Source organism: Budorcas taxicolor, chromosome 11 (assembly GCF_023091745.1).
Source record: "Budorcas taxicolor isolate Tak-1 chromosome 11, Takin1.1, whole genome shotgun sequence".
Classification (NCBI taxonomy): domain Eukaryota; kingdom Metazoa; phylum Chordata; class Mammalia; order Artiodactyla; family Bovidae; genus Budorcas; species Budorcas taxicolor.
In genome coordinates, this window is record NC_068920.1 from 32,445,100 (window position 1) to 32,466,490 (window position 21,391).

A 21,391-nucleotide genomic window follows, 5' to 3' on the forward strand; every position below is an offset into this window, starting at 1 on the left:
GGAAAGATCCCCTAGAGAAGGAAACAACAACCCACGCCAGTATTCTTGCCTGGAAAAATTCCATGGATGGTGGAGCTTGACAGGCCCCACTCCATGGGGTTGCAGAGTCAGACACGACTAAGCGACTTCACTTTAGGTACCGAGGAAGGCGCAGTGGATTGAATTAACACCTAATTTGAGAAAATGCTCTGGAAAGTGCATTATTGCAATTTTACGGGAAGCAACTGAGCTCAAGGAACCCAGTTTCCCGCGTCTCTACACGTAAGCGCCTCACCACCAAGCAGTTTCTGCACCTCCGCCAGGAAGCCCTCGGGGTATTTCTACTCCCAGCGTTCCCACGCAGTTCAGTCAGTTAGACTCGCCGTTAGCCGAGTGGGTGGAAAGGGAGGCGGAACCAAGCAGCCAGACCTCTGGTGCTGCCGGCTCTCTTAAATACAAGCCAGCCTCTCTCCGCTAGGCTTCCTCGCGGTGCCTTTTGGGAGTTGAAGTCAGACGCGCCTCAGCTTACTCCCGGGTGAGGAAGGACAAGACTCCAGTTCCCAGCATGCCTTGCTGTGGGCGAGTGCAGCGCCGATTCTTATCCTCCCCACTTCTCCACTCCTTCCCTTCTCTTCTGAATCCTCCAATCTGAACTCCAGTCGGTGAAATTCTTCGTCTCTCTCCCATTTTTTCCCTGTCATTTTCCGCCATCCTTTTCCTCTTCCAGGGAGCCACTGGCTCCTATAAGCGACGGCTTGTGACTCGGAGTGCACGAGAAGGGGATAGACACGGAGTTACGGTAAGGGTGCAAGGCGAGAAGGGATGGCGAAATATGAGAGAGAGAGTTGAGAGAGAGGCGAGGATTGGGAGGAAAGTAGGGGACAAGTTGGGAGATCGTGCGGTGTAGATCAGGGTGAATAGGGTGAGGGAAGAGGAAAGAAGTGGAACTGAATTTGGGAGACATGGAGGGGAAAAATAGTTACTGCCGTGCTCAGCACGAGGTGGGGCCAAGAAGTAGATGGGAAGAACATACAAATTTGGAACTTATAGGCTGATCAGACCAAGAGAGGCAGAAGGGAAAAAGGGTTGGGCTCAAACAAGTATCTTTGTCACTGCTTAGGTAAAGATGAGACAATTCATTGAAATATCAAGTGTTTTTGCAAATATGGGACAATTGACAATTTTGTTATCTAGAAATTGAGAGAAGACTGGTGTTTAGGTCAGAAGTGAGGTGAGAAGGCAGGAAAAGAGGAGAGGTTGGTCAGGATTGGGAGAAACAAGAGGAGGTGAGTGACATGAAAAAGGAAACCATAGGTGAGTTTTCATGGGGGCCAGTGGATCGGGAATCAGAATTAGAAAGGTGAGGGGTGACGCTGGCATGGCTTGTGGGGGTACACTAACACTTGCATCTCTCAGGTGATGGAGAGCACCCCTTCCAGGGGTGGACTGAATCGAGTACACCTACAATGCAGGAATTTGCAGGAATTCCTAGGAGGCCTGAGCCCTGGTATACTGGATCGATTGTATGGGCACCCTGCCACCTGCCTGGCTGTCTTCAGGTGAGGAACCCCCTTCATGGTAGGGTCCATGGTGGGGAAATGTAATGGGGCCTGCAGATTGAAATAAGTTATTGTGGGTAGAAGCTTAGCCGTGGCGGGCTTGGAGAGTAAAGTGTGTCAGGCCAAGCCAGATGGAGGATGTGGCGGCAGCAAGACAGGTAAAAGCGTGGGCGGTGAATGTGAGATGTTTGAGAGGCCATGGACGGCAAGGATGCAGTTCTAAGACAGTTTCTGATGTTAACATTGTCCCTCTGCCCGCTTATAGGGAGCTCCCGTCTTTGGCTAAGAACTGGGTGATGCGGATGCTCTTTCTGGAACAGCCTTTGCCACAAGCTGCTGTAGCCCTGTGGGTGAAGAAGGAATTCAGCAAGTGAGTCTCTCCTGCATTTTTAGCCAGATAATTTCTCAACAGCCAGGCTTCCCAAACTGCTGTTCTTGGAACACTTGTAGGAAATATTAATGGGGACACCAACAACTTGTAGTTAAACACATTTGGGAAATTCTCATTACTGTATTTTGCCTCTCGGAGAGTTGTGATGTCTATAACAAGGCTCTGGTAGGTGTTACAGTAAAGAAATTTGCCTTAAGACACTGATCTCACTCTGTGAAATGGTGTTCCGAGGATCACCAGTTTAGAAAAGGCAGAAACTGACACCTTTGTGGGTCTCCTTTCTGTTCCCTAGTTATCTCCCTCACCTCTCTGCTTCTGTTCCAGAGCTCAGGAGGAAAGCACGGGGTTGCTGAGCGGCCTCCGTATCTGGCACACCCAGCTGCTCCCTGGTGGTCTCCAGGGCCTCATCCTCAACCCCATCTTCCGCCAAAACCTCCGCATTGCCCTTCTGGGTGGGTATGTCACTTCCGTCTTTTCCTGAATTAGGTAGGGGACATAGTGATTGAATTGCTGGCCAGGGAGCTCCTGAGGGGCCTCTCTGCAACCTTGCAGGCTCCACTTTTGGAAGCTCCTTTGGGAGTAAGTTGGACCAGATGGAGCTACATGGTGTAGGAAATGTCTCCCACTCATGGTCCCTGGGGATGAGGGTCGACTAAGGGCAGAAGCGTGGGTGGGGAACACAGGTAGGGTTCCTTACTGTTGGCCGTCCTGGCATAGGGGCAAGGCCTGGTCTGATGACACAAGTCAGCTGGGACCAGACAAGCATGCCCGGGACGTCCCCTCACTTGACAAGTACGCCGAGGAGCGATGGGAGGTGAGGACTTGGGACTCTGTGGGTGTTTCTGTTTGTGTTCCTGCTTCCCACAGCCTTTAAGGCATCCAACTGTGTTCTCTTCCGTTCCTCAGGTGGTCCTGCACTTCATGGTGGGATCCCCCAGTGCAGCCGTCAGCCAGGACTTGGCTCAGCTCCTCAGCCAGGCTGGGCTCATGAAGAGGTGAGGAAGCCGGAGGTACAACAGCTCTGTTTTGCCATGTCCTTGAGTCCCTGCTAAATTGAGTCCACCTTGGGTCAGGATTGGAGAAGGTTGACTGAAAAAGGCGGGCTGAGGGACTTCTCCGGTGGTCCAGTGGCTAAGATTCCACGTTCCCAATGCAGGGGCCCCAGGTTCAATCCCTGGTCAGGGAACTAGATCCCACATGCCGCAACTAAGAGTTTGCATGTCACACAAAGATACTGCTTGCCTCAACAAAGACGGAAGATCCCGCATGCTACGACTAAGACCTGGCATGGCCAAATAAATATTTTTAAAAGGAGAGTAGAGCAGAGTATGGCAAGAGATAAACAAACCAAAAAAAACGTGGGCACACAGGTGGGACGGTGGCCTTTCTCTGCACACCTCTGCCATGAGCCCTGTCTGTCACCAGTGCCGAACCTGGAGAGCCACCCTGCATTACCTCTGCCGGCTTCCAGTTCCTGTTGCTGGACACCCCAGCCCAGCTCTGGTACTTTATGTTGCAGTATCTGCAGACAGCCCAGGTGAGCAGGTCAGGGGTGCCCGCCAGCACTCCCTACTCTTGCCCAGACCCACTGAGGGACTGCTGCCCGCAGTCTCTGTTCCCTGATCTTCTCTCATTTCCTCCCTCCCACCTCTCCCCCTTTGTCTCTGCCCATTCCTCCCTAGAGTCGGGGCATGGACCTAGTGGAGATTCTCTCCTTCCTCTTCCAGCTCAGCTTCTCCACTCTGGGCAAGGTAAGCAGGGGGCTTGAGTGGGCAAGATGGGAAGAGAGTAAAGAGATGGGAAGGGGAAATGAGGTAATGGGGCAATACAGTGGAGGATAAGAATGAACAAAGAACAGGAAGAGATGGGAAAAGAGGGAGTGAGTGTATGGGATTGGGAAAGGGAGAATGGGATGTGTTTTGCACCCCAGCTGGCCTCTCCTTTTCTCCAGGATTACTCTGTGGAAGGTATGAGTGATTCTCTGTTGAATTTCCTGCAACATCTGCGTGAGTTTGGGCTTGTTTTCCAGAGGAAGGTATGAGCACCCAGACACATGGCCTCTACCAAAGAGACGGGGTGGGATGGTGCCTTGGCCTTTAAAGGAGAGTGGGGTCTTGGGAGGCAGTCACAAGAAGCAGTTGCCAGGACTGAATACTTATCTCCCTTTAGGGAGAGAAGTTGGGAGCTGAGGTCCTGGGCACCGGGAGGAATCTGATGTTTCAGGAGGAAGACGTAGTGCAGTGAGGCCTGAGAGTGGGCCTGTGGCCTTTCCCTTCTCCTTTTCAGAGGAAATCTCGGCGTTACTACCCCACACGCCTGGCCATCAATCTCTCGTCAGGTGTTTCTGGGGCTGGGGGCACCGCACATCAGCCAGGCTTCATTGTTGTGGAAACCAATTACCGACTGTATGCCTACACGGGTGAGGCTGAACAGAGGGCCCCTGGGAGAGCAGGCTGGTGGGGAGGGGAGGAAGAAGGGGAAGGAAGCAAGAGGGACTGCCAGTTTCTAGTCACGTACACTTGTAACTTGGTGGTTTACAGAGCTCTCTGAGGCTTGGGGGAGCCTAGATGTGGGAAGCCTCCTAATCCTCTCTTCCTATCTTCTGGTCAGAGTCGGAGCTGCAGATCGCCCTTATTGCCCTTTTCTCTGAGATGCTCTATCGCTTCCCCAACATGGTGGTGGCACAGGTGACCCGGGAGAGCGTGCAGCAGGCCATTGCCAGTGGCATCACAGCCCAGCAGGTATCCCTGCCTGGGGAGGGTGTGGGTGGAAAGAAAGGCTGCACTTGGGCTGTAGGGTACGGGGTGGTCACCTACCAGAAGGCTAGCATAGGGTCTGTTACAGAAGGTGGTGGTGAGTTGTCTACATGTGAACATCAGGTCATGAGAAATCAAGGCTCTCAGTGTGGGGAGAGGTAGACCCTCCTGCAGAAGACACGTAAGGAGGAGCTATAACTCTGGATTGTGTCTCAGCACCACCACTTCCTAGCTGCACAGGTGGTCTAGTTGTTTCTCTTATCTGAGCCTTAGTTTCCTCATCTGGAAAACGGAAATAATGACAGTTCCCCCTTCAGGGCTTCTGATGGATCTCACTTCAGCTATCAGGGCTTCCTTGCTAGCTCAGTTGGTAAAGAATTCACCTGCAATGCAGGAGACCCCAGTGCAATTCCTGGGTTGGGAAGATCCACTGGAGAAGGGATAGGCTACCCACTCCAGTATTCCTGGGCTTCCCTTATGGTTCAGCTGGTAATGAATCCGCCCTCAGTGTGGGAGACCTGGGTTCGATCCCTGAGTTGGAAAGATCCCTGGAGAAGGGAAAGGCTACCCACTCCAGTATTCTGGCTTAGAGAATTACATGGACTGCATAGTCTATGGGGTCGCAAAGAGTCGGACATGACTGAGCGACTTTCACGAAGGGTTGTTGAACGAAGTCAGTGAAATAGAGGTAAAGCATTTAGTTCAGAGCTTGCCATGCAGTTAGTGCTCAAAAATAATAGTTGCTGTTACTTTAAAGAAAAAAAAACAACAACCTATGGAAAGGGCAAATATGCCAAAGAAGGAGCGGCAGACATCACTAATGGGAGCAACACGTAAGGACAACAGCTAATCTGGGATGTGTTGAATTGATAGGCATATGCCTATGAATTTTTAAACAATCAGTTGATGTTCAGTGACATTAGGAGATAGGTAGCTTTTCTGCTTTCTTATTTGAGAATTCTGTGCCATGAGAATTGCACTTAATTGAGAATTTATTTACTGCCATTGATCCCAATTCTTGTCTGTTTTCCTAGATCATCCATTTCCTAAGGACAAGGGCCCACCCAGTGATGCTTAAACAGGTACAGAAATGAGGCTGGAGGGACAAACAGCTGCAGGAGGCTGAGAGCCCTTGGTACCTGGTGATGAAGTGATGGAAAAGAGAAATGGAAATCCAAATCTGGGGAATGAGTGGAGGGCTGGGGCTGCCTGGAGCAGTACTTCTGAATCTTACAAGGGCCATCCCTTGCCCTTGCAGACACCGGTGCTGCCTCCCACCATCACGGACCAGATTCGGCTCTGGGAGCTGGAAAGGGACAGGCTCCGGTTCACAGAAGGTGCGTGGCTTCTGGTGGGTTTTTTTGGTCATTGGCCAGAAGAAGGACAATTCAGTCTGGGTGAACTGAAAAAGCTGCTCATGCATTTTATTTTTTGTTTACTGCATGGGCTAGTAAACCCATGCATGTTTTATTTCAGGATGAGTTGATGGCAGTAAATAAATTCTCGAATGGGTGTGATTTGGATTCAGCTAGAAGAGGGAAATTGGAAGGGATTCAGTTCAGTTCAGTTGCTCAGTCATGTCCGACTCTTTGTGACCCCATGAACTGCAGCACACCAGGCTTCTCTGTCCATCACAAACTCCCATACAGCTAACTAAAACTCATGTCCATCGAATTGGTGATGCCATCCACCCATCTCATCCTCAATGAGTTAGTTCTTCACACCAGGTGGCCAAAGTATTGGAGTTTCAGCTTCAGCATCAGTCCTTCCAATGAATATTCAGGACTGATTTCCTTTAAGATTGACTGTTTTGTTCTCCTTGCAGTCCAAGGGACTCAAGAGTTTTCTCCAACACCACAGTTCAAAAGCATCAATTCTTCGGTGCTCAGCCTTCTTTATAGTTCAACTCTAACATCCATACATGACTACTGGAAAAACCATAGCTTTGACTAAATGGACCTTTGTTGGCAAAGTAATGTCTCTGCTTTTTTAATATACTGTCTAGGTTGGTCATAGCTTTTCTTGCAAGGAGCAAGCATCTTTTAATTTCATGGCTGCAGTCACCATCTACAATGATTTTGGAGCCCCCAAAAATCAAGTCTGTCACTGTTTCCATTGTTTCCCCATCTATTTGCCATGAAGTGATGGGACCAGATGCCATGCTCTTAGTTTCCTGAATGTTGAGTTTCCAACCAACTTTTTCACTCTCCTCTTTCACGTTCATCAAGAGGCTCTTTAGTTCTTCGCTTTCTGCCATAAGGGTGGTGTCATCTGCGTATCTGAGGTTATTGATATTTCTCCCAGCAGTCTTGATTCCAGCTTGTGCTTCATCCAGCCCAGCATTTCTCATGATGTACTCTGATATGTTAAATAAGCAGGGTGACTATATACAGCCTTCACGTACTTCTTTCCCGATCTAGAACCAGTCTCTTGTTCCATATCCAGTTCTAACTGTTGCTTCTTGACCTGCATACAGATATCTTAGGAGGCAGTTCAGGTGGTCTGGTATTCCCATATCTTTAAGAATTTTCCACAGTTTTTTGTGATCCACACAGTCAATGGCTTTGGCATAGTCAATAAAACAGAAATAGATGTTTTTCTGGAACTCTCTTGCTTTTTCAATGATCCAGTGGATGTTGGCAATTTGATTTCTGGTTCCTCTGCCTTTTCTAAATCCAACTTGAACATTTGGAAGTTCACAGTTCACATATTATTGAAGCTTGGCTTGGAAGAAAGACTTTGAGCATTACTTTGCTAGCATGTGAGATGAGTGCAATTGTGCCGTAATCTGAACATTCTTTGGCATTGGAATGAAAACTGACCTTTTCCAGTCCTGTGGCCACTGCTGAGTTTTCCAGATTTGCTGGCATATTGAGTGCAGCACTTTCACAGCATCATCTTTTACGATTTGAGGGATAATTCATAGGGATGATTTCTCTGGTTTTGGTTAGCACTGGGTTTTCTTACTGTATTATACTGCCTTCCTGAATATGGCTGGGTCATGCTAGTGTTAGGATTTAAATGTGGGTGGCAAGCCGAGACCGCCGGTTCCCTGAGGCTGCCATCGAGGGGCTGCCACCTCCGGTTCTCACCTCCTCTCTCTCTCCCTGCTGCTCCTGACTTGCGGACCCCAGGCGTCCTGTATAACCAGTTCCTGTCACAAGTGGACTTTGAGCTGCTGCTGGCCCACGCGCGGGAGCTGGGCGTCCTGGTGTTCGAGAACTCGGCCAAGCGGCTCATGGTGGTGACCCCGGCTGGGCACAGCGACGTCAAGCGCTTCTGGAAGCGGCAGAAGCACAACTCCTGAGAGTGCGGGACTGGACCTGGGCGGGGCGCAACCCGAAAGGCGGGCTGCGTGGAGGCTGGCGCGGCCTCAGAACTCAGGTTTTTTTTTTTTTTTTTTTTTTTTAATTCACACGTCGGGACTCTTCTAGTTTAATAAAATTGTGAAAGTGAACCACACGACCCCCGCCACCTCCCTGCGAAACTTCCTCTCCGCGCCGGCAGCGCTCATCTCCGCGTCGACAGCCATTGGTTCGCGAGAAGGAGGAGGTGTGGCCGAGGCCAGCTAGTGCGCATGCGCCCGGGCGGGGCTCCGCCTCCCAGCGCCGCGCGGCTAGAGAGTCACGCTCCGGCCGGGTTCGCTGGTTCCCCAGTACCTGCCGCCGCCTCCCTACGCTCCCCGCCGCGGGGCGCCCTGGGATAGCGGCGGGCTCACCGGGTGAGCGCGCAGCGGGCCGGCGATTGGGGAGTGGGAAGTGCTGGAGGGTCAGGACCCGCGCGGTGTGTCGGGCGGGAAGGCGGATCAGCGCGCTGGCTGGGGGCAGTGCAGATGGCCTTTGAGCAGGCGGACAAGTAGTGATCCTGGTGGGACCTCTTGCTGGCTCTGATGTCCATCATCTGCCAGAATCCCTGAGTCCTTTTCCCCTTCTCTGTGTTTACGGTCACCCCCACATCGCAGCTGAATAGGTTGAGGGCCTGAGACTTACCCTATCCCGGAAGAGCGCTGATAATTAGAAGACCCTGTCTACTCTAGGTTTCGCAGAGGGAGGGTTGTGAGGGATGGGCTAGATACTTTATCAACCAGTGCTGGAGAGGAGGGGGGGGAAGAGGGTGTGACTTTGGGAGGTGTGACCCTCCCTCACCACCATACCCTCCCAATGTGCTGTAGCTGGAACAGACTTTGGCCCCTTGCCAAGCACTCCCAATGCCTCATTTGCCTCTGACCTCTTTTCGACCACCGCTTTGGGGCTTGAGGCCCTCACGGGGCCTCCGCAGGTCCTGTCCCCTTTCCACGCGGTCAGAGCCAGATGGATCAGCCATCTCCCGGAGGAACCGTGAAGCCAAACAGAAGCGCCTGCGAGAGAAGCAGACATCGCTGGAGGCTGGGATAGCCCCCAAGAGCAAGGTTAGGAGTCCCAACAGCTGGTCCTTGGTTCTCAGAAATCTTGGGAGAGCACTGGAGGAGAGACTGGCTGGATTCTAGATGCCTGGGGTATCATGAAATTGCAGCCCGCATTCTGGTTCCTCCTCTCTGCAGTCACCTGCAGAATCCAGTAAGGCCTGGACCCCTAAGGAGAGAGTGTTGTATGAAATCCCGACGGAACATGGAGAAAAGAAAGGTAACTAGGAAACCTGAAGGCCTTTTCCCTCACATTTTGGTTGTCCATTCGGTCTGCTGAAATGCAACCTGGGAACAGAAGTCAGGAGTTAGTGGGGCTCTCCTCTGCCTCCGTAGATGTCTCCCGACCCCTGCCTCCTGCATACAGCCCCCAGTACGTTGAGGCTGCCTGGTACCCTTGGTGGGTGCGAGAGGGCTTCTTCAAACCAGAATATCAGGTTAGTACCTGGCAGAGAGGAGTGCTAAATGGTCCCCAGGTCCCTAAGATTGGTGGGCTCGAGTCTGGAGCTCAGCCAATCACATTGCAGAGCCTGCCAAAAAGCAGGGAAAGCCGGTCTTCTCCCCCTGGTGTCTCAAAGGTTTTCCTCTTCCCTGTTACTTGCCAGACTTTTTCCTATAGTTCTTTCTGCTTTGGAGACACCAGAGGGTGCTATTCCCCAGGGAACATCCAGTCCTCTCTTGCCCTTTGACTTTTCCTTTCTTCTAGGCCAGTCTGCCCCAGGCCACAGGGGAGACCTTTTCCATGTGTATCCCACCGCCTAATGTCACAGGCTCCCTGCACATTGGGCATGCGCTGACCGTGGCCATACAGGATGCTCTTGTGCGCTGGTGAGAGGGGAGTGGGGCTGCTTGACTTCTTGGAGGAGAAAGAAATTGTGAAGGGATGAGGCTAAATGAACATGTAAGGCCATGGATTCCCATGAGGGTTTTTCTTTCACAGGCACCGGATGCGTGGGGATCGGGTGCTGTGGGTCCCTGGCTCAGATCATGCAGGGATTGCTACCCAAGTATGTCTTATTGCCACTCGTCCCTTTTCTTGAGTGGGATTTCTTCCCCCACAGTGACCTGATTCTCTGCCCCCTCATCTTACTGTAGGCTGTGGTGGAGAAACAGCTGTGGAAGGAGCGAGGAGTGAGGAGACATGAGCTGAGCCGGGAAGACTTTCTTAGGGAGGTGTGGAAGTGGAAGGAGGAGTGAGTATGGGGGGCAGGGCAGGAGGGGCTGGGACAGCAGGTTTGGATTCGAGCTTCCCAGCCCCTGTCTCCTAACATGCAGTCAGGGCTTTTCCCATTCAGCTCTAACGACCTGTGGGAGTGTAAGCTCTGAAGTTCCTTAGCATTTGGTGGGGTCTCCAAGCTTGGTGTGTGTGCATGTGTTGTGTGTTGTATATGTTAAAATGCATATATTTATGTGTAAGTGCATATATTTATATATATACACACACATATATGGGCTCCCCGGGTGGCTCAGTGGTAAAGAATCTGCCTGCCAATGCAGGAGCCACAGGAGACACGGGTTCAGTCCCTGTTTAGGGAATATCCCCTGGAGGAGGAAAGGGCAACCCACTCCAATATTCTTGCCTGGAAATTTCCATGGACAGAGGAGCCCGGTAGGCTGCAGTCCACGGGGTGGCAAAGAGTTGGACATGATTGAGTAACTAAGCATGCATGCGCTTCCCTGTATATTTATATGCATGTGTATATATATGTTTTTTCTTCCATTTATCCCATTTTCCTTTGCTTGGATTTCATCATCTCTCCTCACCTGTTCCCACCTTGCATCCTCTTGAAATTACCCTTATTCTTCCAGGTCTGTTATCACATGCTGTCTTCTCTGTAAAGCTTCTTTGTGTTTCCCACAAATCGCCTGCCCCTTCCCTTTTTACTAGAAATGTTATGTTTCTTTCAATATCATGGAAAGCCATATACTGGATCTGTGTGGCTCCATTAGCTTCTTGAGGCTAGATCAGTCTCGAACTCACTCCAGCATCCAGCGCTGCTGGGGCTTCACTGGGCCGGGACATAGTTGATGTCTGGGACACGTTTGCTGACCCAAATCTGTCTGGGTACAGGAAAGGTGGCGAGATCTGTGAGCAGCTCCGAGCGCTGGGGGCCTCCCTGGACTGGGACCGAGAGTGCTTTACCATGGATACCGTGAGTGTTCAGTGCTGTGGTCCCTGTGGGTGTCAGGGAGGTGTTCAGAGTTCTGTGCGAGGAGGCGGGTTGCTGTGTATGTTAGGGGAGCCAGGGGGATGCCTGGGTCCCTGGCGAGGGGGTGGGCTGAGAAGAGGCTGTTGGATGTGGACACTCAGGTCATTCTAGGGCTCCTCAGTGGCCGTGACAGAAGCTTTCGTGCAGCTCTACAAGGCTGGGTTGTTGTACCGGAGCCGGCAGCTGGTCAACTGGTCATGTGCCTTACGCTCCGCCATCTCGGATATTGAGGTGAGGCAGAGAAGGATAGGCGGGTTTGTGAGAGCTCTGAGCCCGGGGGAGAGCTGGGACTCTGGACCCAGGCTGCCTGGATTCACATCTGAATCTGGCCACCTCCCAGCGATGTGGCTCCTGACAGGCTGTTAGCCTCTGTCAGCCTCAATTTCCTCAGTCTGTAAAATTCAGAGGTGATGGAAATGTCTGCATCACAGGGGTGTTGTGAGAATTCAGCGAGAACTCCTAGGAGGCTGGCATAATACCTCTGTGTGGTTTAAGTACTCAGTGAAGATTTACTTATTTATTTTTTGCTGTGCTGGGTCTTCATTGCTGTGTGTGGGCTTTATCCAATTGTGTCAAGTGGGGATTGCTCTCTAGTTGCGGTGCACAGGCTTCCCTTGTTGCAGAGCACGGATTCTAGAGCGAGGGCTTCGTAGGTGTGGTGCGTGGGCTTAGTTGCCCTGCAGCTTGTGGAATCTTCCCACACCAGAAATCAAACCATGTCCCCTGCACTGGCAGGTGAGTTCTTAACCCTTAACCCAGGGAAGGTGGTCCCTTCCCTGGACCACCAGGGAAGTCCAGGGAATATGTTCTTTAACTGTGACTGCACAAGGATTAGGTGAGGGGAAGGAAGTGGCTCCCACGTCCTCTGAGTGGCTTTTTGATGGATGGCAGGGAGGCCGAGGCCGTGGATGAGTGGAGGTGGGAAACCAGCTGTGAGCCTTGCAGAGAGGCTGCTCTCTGACCCTGCCTCTTCCACACCCCCAGGTGGAGAGCCGGCCCCTCCCTGGCCGCACGGAGCTTCAGTTGCCTGGCTGCCCCACCCCCGTGTCTTTTGGCCTCCTCTTTTCCGTTGCCTTCCCTGTGGATGGAGAGCCTGGTGAGGGTAGTCCTTGGAAGGGTCACCCACTTAACCTCTGCTTCCCCTGTTTTCTTGAGCCCACCTTGGGCTTTTGGAGCCAACCCACTAGCCTGTCTTCTATGTGACTTGGTTGGAGGGGCATAGGGAACCTTGAAAGTATTGTGTCCTGGTGATACTCACCCTGGGTATCCTGGGCCATGTAAGAAAAGTGCAGACAGTCATTGCCCTGAGGGAGCTTAGTGTAATTCCACAGCAGGCTGCTACCCCCAAAAGAGACAGAGGATCAGTTCTGAAGTGTGGTTTGAGCAGTAAGTATTCCCAGGAGTTTGGAGAAGGGAAGATGGATGAGCTGGAATAGTCAGAGGTTTCTTATAGGAGGGACTGGTGCTGCCTCCAAGAAGGCACAGCATTTATGATCAGGGCACCAAGCAAAGATTCTAGTTGTATTTATTACAGAGTCTTCACCGATTTGTGGCCCGGGAAAAGATTCTGTCAGCACTGAGGGAGTGGGGCCTGTTCCGGGGCCAACTTTTGTCTCCCAAGCGGGCTGTTGAGGAATTCTACAGCACCAGACATCCCCTTAGGCCTCTGGTCATTAGCTTAGCAGAAACCCCAGGGTCCGATAGACGTTGGTCCTAGTTTTCTCCAGTTACTCCTGGGGGCCTGCTCTACCTTGACCATCCCTGCCTCCCACCTTTCCCAGTTCTCCTGACTTTAGCTGTGTCAGAGTACAAGGTGAGGGCGAGGACCACCTTTAAGTGCTTGAATTTTGTCTTCAGACGCAGAGGTCGTGGTGGGAACCACGAGGCCAGAGACGCTGCCTGGAGATGTGGCTGTGGCGGTCCATCCTGCTGACTCCCGCTACACGGTAGTGCTCAGTGCTCCCTGCGTCCTGGCCTTCCACCCCCGTGCTTTCTCTTCCCTTCCTTTCAGGGTGGCAGCTCCTCCTCTCTGCTCCCTCTTCCTTTTCCTGAACTTCCCTCATCTCAGCTCTCCAGTGGCTCTGACTCAGCTCCCTTCTCTTCCTGATGTTACACTTCAGCTCAGGGGCTGGCAGACAGTGGCCCGTGGGCCAGATCTCCTGTTTCTGTGTGAGCCACCCTCGTTCCCTGTGTTATCTAACTCTGCCATGGCAGTGGAGCGGAGTTGTAGAGACTGAATTTACCTCCCGGCCTGCAAAGGTTAAAATTCTTACATTCTGGCCCCTTAAGAAAATGTTTCCTGAGCCCTGCTGTAGGTCTTTACCTGCTGGTTTTCACCCTCGTATTCCCAGGGTTCTCATGCCCAGCCCAGACCCTTCTACCCGACACACGTGTCTGTCCTTGATCCCTCTCCCTTCCCTTTAGCATCTACATGGGCGACAACTCTGTCATCCCTTGACGGGGCAGCTTCTCCCCCTTATCACAGACTGCACTGTTCAGCCACACCTGGGCACAGGTAAGTGGGGGCAGGGGAGAGACAGGAAATCAGGGCTTCTGGGGGAGAGGGAGGGGAGAGAACCAGGAAGAGGCAGAGAGTAGGGGAAGGGTGGTCTCAGTGGATAGTGGAGGATGAGAGGGAGGGATGGGGTAGCGTGGGCAATGGTGACACGTCTGGAAAAGCAAAAGCCAGGGTCAGGGTTCAGTGCTAACGGCAATTCTGCTCCCCTAGGGGCGGTGAAGGTGACTCCAGCGCACAGCCCTGCCGATGCTGAGCTGGGGGCCCGACACGGCTTGAGCCCCCGGAGTGTCATTGCGGAGGATGGGACCATGACCGCTCTTTGTGAGGACTGGCTGCAGGTGGTACCAGCCCAGTGATACCCCGTCCTTTGAGGGCACCATCTCCCCCATCTCCCCTCCCCCACTCTCTTATTTTTCTAGCAGCCTTTAAGCTTTACTTTTGCTACTTTTCCGCAGGGTCTTCACCGATTTGTGGCCCGGGAAAAGATTCTGTCAGCACTGAGGGAGCGGGGTCTGTTCCGGGGCCTCCAGAACCACCCCATGGTGCTGCCCATTTGCAGGTAAGCCCGTTTTCACGCCTTTCCTCTGACCGCCCCCAGAAGGGGATGGGCAAAGCTCAAGAGTGACTGCAGGGTGGGCTGTGCACCCCTCGTGCTAGAATACCAGCCCTGTGTCTGTGTTGTTGGCTGCCGTGTCCTCGGCACTGGGGGCCTGCCGCAAAGTCGGGTCCTGTGTCCCTTTCAGCCGTTCCGGGGACGTGGTAGAATACCTACTGAAGAGCCAGTGGTTTGTCCGCTGCCGGGAGATGGGGGAGCAAGCCGCCAAGGTGAGGCTGCAGTGTGGGGAGGGCCTGGGGCCTAGGCGGGAATGAAGAAACAGGGAGGCTGGGGCCCTCTCTGGCTGTGCTCGTTGAGGGGAGAGCTGTGGGGGTAGAGGCAGGGTGCCCAGAAAGGGCTGACTTGCATCTTCACTCAAGTCCAGACTCTTCTCAGGAGGCTCGGGAAGTCCTTTCTGAGTTTCAGAACCACTTCAGAGACCACTCGTCCCATTCATGGGGATCTGGGGTGCAGGTAGGGAACCACCATCTAAAGGTCCTTCCCCCTCCAGGCCGTGGAGTCGGGGGCCCTGGACCTCAGTCCCTCCTTCCACCAGAAGAACTGGCAGCACTGGTTTTCCCACATTGAGTAAGAAGGGGAGCTCTCAGGGGAGGAGGAAGGGGGCCCACTGGTCATGCTAAGAAATCACTCATAGGAAAAAGGAAGAAAAAAATCCCTCGTATCCTCTCGGCAGGGACTGGTGTGTCTCCCGGCAGCTGTGGTGGGGCCATCGGATTCCAGCCTACCTGGTTGTAGAGGAACATGCAAAGGTCAGTAGGAGAAAGCGGAAGGGAGGGCTGGGTTTGGCCAGAAGAGCCTCAGCACGGGAGTCAGAGGGCTTCCAGCGCTGGTCCCAGCTCCCTGCTCTTGCTGTGCTTCTGATCTATGAACCTCTGTTGTGTGAGCTCAGCTTCTGAGCTTTCTTCATCTCACCACCAGAGGGCGCCAGCCTTTCTCAGCCCACCGGAGACCATGACCACTCAGTGCTGTCTCACACCATGTCCCCTGCTCCTTACTTCTGCAGGGTGATACGGAGGACTTCTGGGTGGTCGGGCGGACAGAGTCTGAAGCCAGAGAAGTAGCTGCTGAATTAACAGGGAGACCAGGGGCGGAGCTGACCCTGGAGAGGGGTGGGTATTCCACCCGAGGCGGGCAGGGGAGGGAGCAGGTACTGAGGTGGGAAAGGTGGGTCAGGGAAGCTGGGAATGGGGCAGAGCCCTGGTCTCTGTGAGTGAGGGTCGGGCTGGAGAGGTGGGCAGCAGTGGGCCGAGGTCCTGACGCTGAGGTTCCAATTGTTTCCGTTCTGTCTTCCAGACCCTGATGTCCTGGACACGTGGTTCTCCTCAGCTCTTTTCCCCTTTTCTGCCCTGGGCTGGCCCCGAGAGGTGAGATGGGTTGAGAGGAAGAGAGTGAAGGTGGGGATGAGGAAATGACCCCCAGGGCCCCTCAGAGAGTCTTATGAAGAGCTGGAGGCCCCACGCTTGGGCCTCTCACTGTTTGTCTCTTTCCTCCTAGACCCCAGACCTGGCTCATTTCTACCCCCTGTCACTTTTGGAAACCGGCAGTGACCTCCTGCTGTTCTGGGTGGGCCGCATGGTCATGTTGGGGTCGCAGCTCACAGGGCAGCTCCCCTTCAGCAAGGTAAAGACCCTTCAGTGTCCTGCCCTTCTCTGAGACTCCCCAGTCTCCTCTAAGGCTTGTCCTCCATTCTAACCCCTCGTATGGGGTTTTCTGGGTTCCCGGTTCCTTTATCCTGATTCACTTTCCAGCCTAACCTCTAATCCCTGAAGGACAGCCAAGGGCCCTCCAGAGGAAAGTTCTTCAGACCCCACTTCTGACCCCCTCCATGCCTCCAGGTCCTGCTTCACTCCATGGTCCGGGACAGGCAGGGCCGGAAGATGAGCAAGTCCCTGGGGAACGTGCTGGACCCACGGGACATCATCAGTGGGGTGGAGCTGCAGGTCAGGATGGAGGGCTCCAAGAGGGATGGGGTTTTCCAGATAAAGGAAGGGGAGCTGAAGGGAGGGGCTGGCAGGAGTGCTGGAGCTGGGAGGGCCAGCGGGAGGGACCCTGGTAGGGGCAGAGGCTTCCACTGAGGCCAGTGAATTACTCACCTACCCCAGGTACTGCAGGACAAGCTGAGGGATGGAAACTTGGACCCTGCAGAGCTGGCGATTGCAGCCTCGGCGCAGGTGAGTCTGACCTGTTCCAGCCTCGAGTTCGTGGCCACCAGTTCCCTGTGCAACCTGCCTTCTGGCCCTGCAGCCTCATAGGCAGCTCCCACCCCTCTTCTTTCTCGTTGCAGAGAAAGGACTTCCCTCATGGGATCCCCGAGTGTGGGACAGATGCTCTGAGATTCACCCTGTGCTCCCATGGGGCCCTGGGTAAGCCTGGGTGAGGGCAGCAGGCAGTGGCCTCTGTGTGGTGGGGCGGAGCCAAGGACTCCCATGCAGCTGCCACCAGTACATGCTCCCTACCTCCACTCCCTCCCAGGAGGCGACTTGCACCTGTCCGTCTCTGAGGTCCTGAGCTTCCGACACTTCTGCAATAAGATCTGGAATGCCCTGCGCTTTATCCTGAATGCTCTTGGGGAGGAATTCATACCCCAACCTGCGGAGGAGGTAAGAGAGAAAGAGGAGATGCTTGGGAGCTGAGTAGTCCGACATCTGAGTGTTGGAGGAGGCGTCTGGAAGGAAAGGACGCGGTTGGGTGGGAATCGAGCTGTCCCAACCTGAAGTCCCCTCTCAACCACAGCTGTCCCCCGCCTCCCGCATGGACGCCTGGATCCTCAGCTGCCTGGCCCGCACGGCCCAGGACTGCGAGCGGGGCTTCCTCACCCGCGAGCTCTCGCTCGTCACCCACGCCCTGCACCACTTCTGGCTGCACAACCTCTGCGATGTCTACTTGGTGAGTGAGGCGGGGGCAGTCCCCCTGCAGCCCTGCTCCCTGTCCCCTGGCAGAGAGCTCTGAACTGGGTTTTGAATTCCTCCCTCAGGATAGGAAGAGAGGTGAGATTGAGAAATCCCAGTTCCCCTCTTCTCTGGGACTGGCCTGGGCACTGTTCCCTGCTTGTCACCCGAGGAGCAGGGAGGAGAAGGGGACACTTCTAGAAAACTGAGTCTGACAACACAGGGTTGGGAGGCTTGTTGTTCACTTGCTAAGTTGTGTCCATCTCTTTGCGATCCTGTGGACTGCAGCACGCCAGGCTACCCTGTCCTTCACTATCTCCCGGAGTGTGCTCAAATTCATGTCCATTGAGTTGCTGCTACTGCTAAGTCACTTCAGTTGTGTCCGACTCTGTGCGACCCCATAGATGGCAGCCCACTAGGCTCCTCTGTCCCTGGGATTCTCCAGGCAAGAATACTGGAGTGGGTTGCCATTGCCTTCTCCAATGCATGAAAGTGAAAAGTGAAAGTGAAGTCGCTCAGTCGTGCCCAACTCTTAGCGACCCCGTGGACTGCAGCCTACCAGGCGCCTCTGTCCATGGGATTCTCCAGGCAAGAGTACTGGAGTGGGTTGCCATTGCCTTCTCCGTGATGCTATCTAACCATCTCATCCTTTGCCTCCCTCTTTGACTGAGCGACTTTCACTTCACTTCTCCTTTTGTCTTCAGTCTTTCCCAGCATCAGGGTCTTTTCTAGTGAGTCGGCTCTTCTTATCGGAATGGAGATTGTTTTCAGTTCCTGTAATTGCTGCGTTCGGACCCTAGGCAGGCTGGGAGCTGACAGGGAGCAAGAGTACCGGTCTTTAGACCCAGGGATTCTCTCAAAGGAGGGCTTGTTTACCATGGAGTGTCAGGTCCCACCCCCAGAGTGGCTCGGGCAGGCAGGTTGGGGGGTGGGTGGCGAGTGTTCATTTCTTGTCCCAGGTGATCCTGACACTGTTTGCTGAGGACCCCTGTCCTAGATTTCTGTTTCTCAACTTAAAAAAAAAATTTTCTGTCTCTGCGGTTAAAAAAAAAACACAAAGCTCAATGCTTTTCATTCTAAATGCAAACATCCCTGACAGTTTTATTCCTCACCCACCCCTGAGTCCCTGCCCTGGATTTCCCCTTGTCGCATGCTCCGTACTGTGTCTGGGGACGGCTCATGGTCTCAGAGATGCTGGGTGCTCCCGTTTCCCCACAGCATCCCCACTGGCAGGGCGGCGAGTGTATCAAGGAAGGAGGAGGCCGTGGCTGCCCCCTGACCATTGGCTTCCTCCCTAGGAGGCTGTGAAGCCGGTGCTCTCACACTCTCCTCGGCCCCCGGAGCCGCCTCAGGTCCTATTTTTCTGCGCTGACGTCAGTCTCCGCCTCCTCGCCCCGTTGATGCCTTTCCTGGCTGAAGAGCTCTGGCAGAGGCTGCCCCCCAGGCCTGGTGGTCCCTCTGCCCCCAGCATCTGTGTTGCCCCCTACCCGAGTGCCCACAGCTTGGTGAGTCACACCTATGGAGTCTTGGGTGGGATTACTGGTAAAGACTCGGGGGGGAAGTCTTCTAGAAGGGCTTGCCACTGTGGGGTCATTGACAGTGCTGGTCTGTACTTTGCCGTGGAGCCTTGAGGAAGATGGATTGTTCCTGCAGGGCTGGAATAACTCTAAGGTGTCGGGGGCAGTATTAGCAAGTGGTTAAGAGCAGGATGCTGTCACCAGACTGACACTCGCTGTGTGACTGTGTGTCGATTTCCTCCATGTTTAAACCGATGACAGTAATAGTACGCGTCACGGTTGTGATGAGGATTAGATCTTAGTTAACAGGATATCCCAAAAATCTTAGTGTAGTTTTAAGCTTTCAAATGCTACAAACACACCCAAAAATCATTTTCAAGTTTAACCAAGTTTATTTTTTTGCTTACTTGGTTTTGTGAGCTTTGAATAATAGCTTTTAAATTATAACGTATTTTTGGTTGTTTGTCATCTTCTTTGTCTAAACATTGTCCATGGATCATCTAAGACCTTCTTAGATGATGCCCTAGTTTTCGCCACGTTCTGTTCCTTGAGGTGGTGAATTGTGTGTGTGGTGGAGAGAGCAGGTCGTTGCTCTAAGGAGATGGGGGTGGGCGGGTGGAGGTCAGAGCCGGGAGAGTTGAGACCGAGTCTGGGGGGGCCCGCTTACCGACCCTGGATGCACACCTCCAGGAGCACTGGCACCAGCCTGAGCTGGAGAGGCGCTTCTCCCGGGTTCAGGAGTCCGTCCAGGCGCTCAGGGCTCTGCGCGCCACCTACCAGCTCACCAAGGCCCGGCCCCGAGGTGAGACGGGCCCCAGGCTCCTGACTCCCTGCAGATGGGAGGGTCTGATGGGGAAGAGGGTGGAGCTGGGAGGGCACGGCCCAGTTAGGATGTGTGGGAGGAAGACCTGGGCCCTCCACCTGACAGCTCCCGTTCCTCCCCAGTGCTGCTGCAGAGCTCAGAGCCAGGTGAGCGGGGCCTCTTTGAGGCCTTCCTGGAGCCGCTGGGCATCCTGGGCCACTGTGGGGCGGTGGGCCTTCTACCCCCTGGTGCAGCAGCCCCCTCGGGCTGGGTCCAGGCCCCCCTCAGTGACAGCAGTCAGGCGTATATGGAGCTGCAGGTGAGCAGAGGAGACTGGAGCAGGCAGGGAGGGGCTGAAAGGATGTCGGGAGGAGGGCAAGGGATGGGTCTGTAAAAGTGAGAAGAGGTCTGGGAATGGTGGTGGGTGAGCGGGAGGGAGTGTTGGGTGGACGGCAGAGGTCTGAGCCTTCTTTCTCTGTTCTTCCACAGGGCCTGGTGGACCCCCAGACCCACCTACCTCGGCTGGCTGCCCGAAGACACAAGTTGCAGAAACAGCTTGATGGCCTCCTAGCCCGGCCCCCGTCAGAGGGAGAGGCGGAGACTCAGAGGCAGCAGAGGGTGAGGCTGGGGGAGTCACTCAGGGCGCCCGACTCCCTGAGGGAATGGGGCTAGGGGCACGCAGGGCGGGGCGGCTCCCCCGCCTCCATTCTCAGCCGCTTCTCTCCTCGCCCAGCTTTCTTCCCTCCAGTTGGAGTTGTCAAAACTGGACAAGGCGGCCTCTCACCTCCAGCAGCTGATGGATGCGTCTCCAAGCCCTGGGGGCTCACCATCCCTGTGACTTTCCTTCCTCCCAGACCTGCCTTTGAGGCCTCTGGGGACAAACCGGGCAGCGTCGGGGTGTTCTGTGGCTCAGCCCCTTCGTTTTGTCAGTGAGGAAACAGACTGGCTTGGTCAGTTGACTGGGTGACCTCGAGACGCTCACATTTTTGCCCTGGCCTCCCTCCTCCGCAGTCCCACCTGGAAGTTTGGGAAGGAGGACACTCAGATAAACTTAAAATCCCAAACAAGTCTGCTGTGGTCCTTTTATCCTTTCCCTTAGCCCTGACTTTCCCGCCTCTTGGCTGTTTCTGACACTGGTCTGGGAAAAGGAGGGCAGCCTCCTAGTGCTCTGGGCCATGGTGGGATTGGGTGCTGGGCGGGGCCTCCCTCACTGGAGGAGAGATGCTCCCGAGTAGGGCCGGAGCACAGTGACCCGGGTTCCACTTCCTGCGCTTAGTGACAGTGGCCCGACTTCTGCAGGCTCTTCCTCCTCTGCTTTTCACCAAAAGGGAGCTTCCCTGCTTCTTGGCCTTATCTCTAGAGATGCTGAGGGGATGGGGGACTTCCCACAGGCCTGGGGAGCTGCAGGCTGTGCTGGGGACCGAGTTCCTCCCGCTTCTGTGTACCTGAGACCTCAGTGCTAGGGACACCACCCAGCCTCAGACAGGGGTACACAGAAACACACAGATGCCCACCTAGCCACCTTACACACCTTGTCTCATTGGTGGAATTCAGGGGCCTGCCACCCAAGTGACATTCTGTCCAGCAGCTCTGAGAACTACTGTATGTGGTGGGCCTGGCTGGGTCCTCTGTGGTGCCATTTATTCCTCCTGAGAACCTCATGAGGTGGCTGTTTGCTCCATTTTAGAGTTGAAGAGACTTGCTTAGGGAATAAAAGGAATTAGTCCACAGTATTAGCTGGAATTACTGGAGT

The 21,391-nt window shown here is 54.0% G+C and overlaps 2 protein-coding genes across 5 annotated transcripts; both read left to right on the forward strand.

The window, feature by feature from the left end:
- The first annotated feature begins 561 nt into the window (after positions 1–561).
- On the forward strand, positions 562–8,142 carry GTF2H4 (general transcription factor IIH subunit 4). Of its 2 annotated transcripts, XM_052647797.1 has the most exons (14): positions 562–778; positions 1,396–1,538; positions 1,804–1,908; positions 2,254–2,385; positions 2,647–2,743; positions 2,836–2,924; positions 3,355–3,466; positions 3,612–3,680; positions 3,881–3,964; positions 4,216–4,348; positions 4,540–4,670; positions 5,720–5,767; positions 5,944–6,022; positions 7,820–8,142. In XM_052647797.1, the coding sequence occupies exons 2-14, from the start codon at positions 1,399–1,401 to the stop codon at positions 7,990–7,992; spliced, it is 1,392 nt and encodes a 463-aa protein (XP_052503757.1). In that variant the 5' UTR covers positions 562–778; positions 1,396–1,398; the 3' UTR covers positions 7,993–8,142. The 2 variants fall into 2 exon arrangements, with proteins under 2 accessions (XP_052503757.1, XP_052503758.1); XM_052647798.1 differs by lacking the exons at positions 5,720–5,767; positions 5,944–6,022.
- Positions 8,143–8,294: 152 nt separating this feature from the next.
- On the forward strand, positions 8,295–21,359 carry VARS2 (valyl-tRNA synthetase 2, mitochondrial). 3 transcript variants are annotated; one of them, XM_052647794.1, is made up of 30 exons: positions 8,295–8,406; positions 8,857–9,093; positions 9,226–9,307; positions 9,424–9,524; positions 9,794–9,915; positions 10,028–10,094; positions 10,183–10,280; positions 11,159–11,240; positions 11,409–11,528; positions 12,282–12,393; positions 13,155–13,243; positions 13,722–13,812; positions 14,026–14,156; positions 14,271–14,374; positions 14,559–14,640; positions 14,922–14,998; positions 15,105–15,180; positions 15,435–15,540; positions 15,725–15,795; positions 15,926–16,051; positions 16,267–16,371; positions 16,534–16,602; positions 16,716–16,794; positions 16,904–17,031; positions 17,165–17,317; positions 18,618–18,824; positions 19,527–19,638; positions 19,782–19,957; positions 20,128–20,256; positions 20,372–21,359. In XM_052647794.1, the coding sequence occupies exons 2-30, from the start codon at positions 8,893–8,895 to the stop codon at positions 20,474–20,476; spliced, it is 3,201 nt and encodes a 1,066-aa protein (XP_052503754.1). In that variant the 5' UTR covers positions 8,295–8,406; positions 8,857–8,892; the 3' UTR covers positions 20,477–21,359. The 3 variants fall into 3 exon arrangements, with proteins under 3 accessions (XP_052503754.1, XP_052503755.1, XP_052503756.1); XM_052647795.1 differs by lacking the exon at positions 8,295–8,406 and having other exon boundaries at positions 8,443–9,093; positions 14,026–14,153; XM_052647796.1 differs by lacking the exons at positions 8,295–8,406; positions 9,424–9,524 and having other exon boundaries at positions 9,041–9,093.
- Positions 21,360–21,391: the final 32 nt, after the last annotated feature.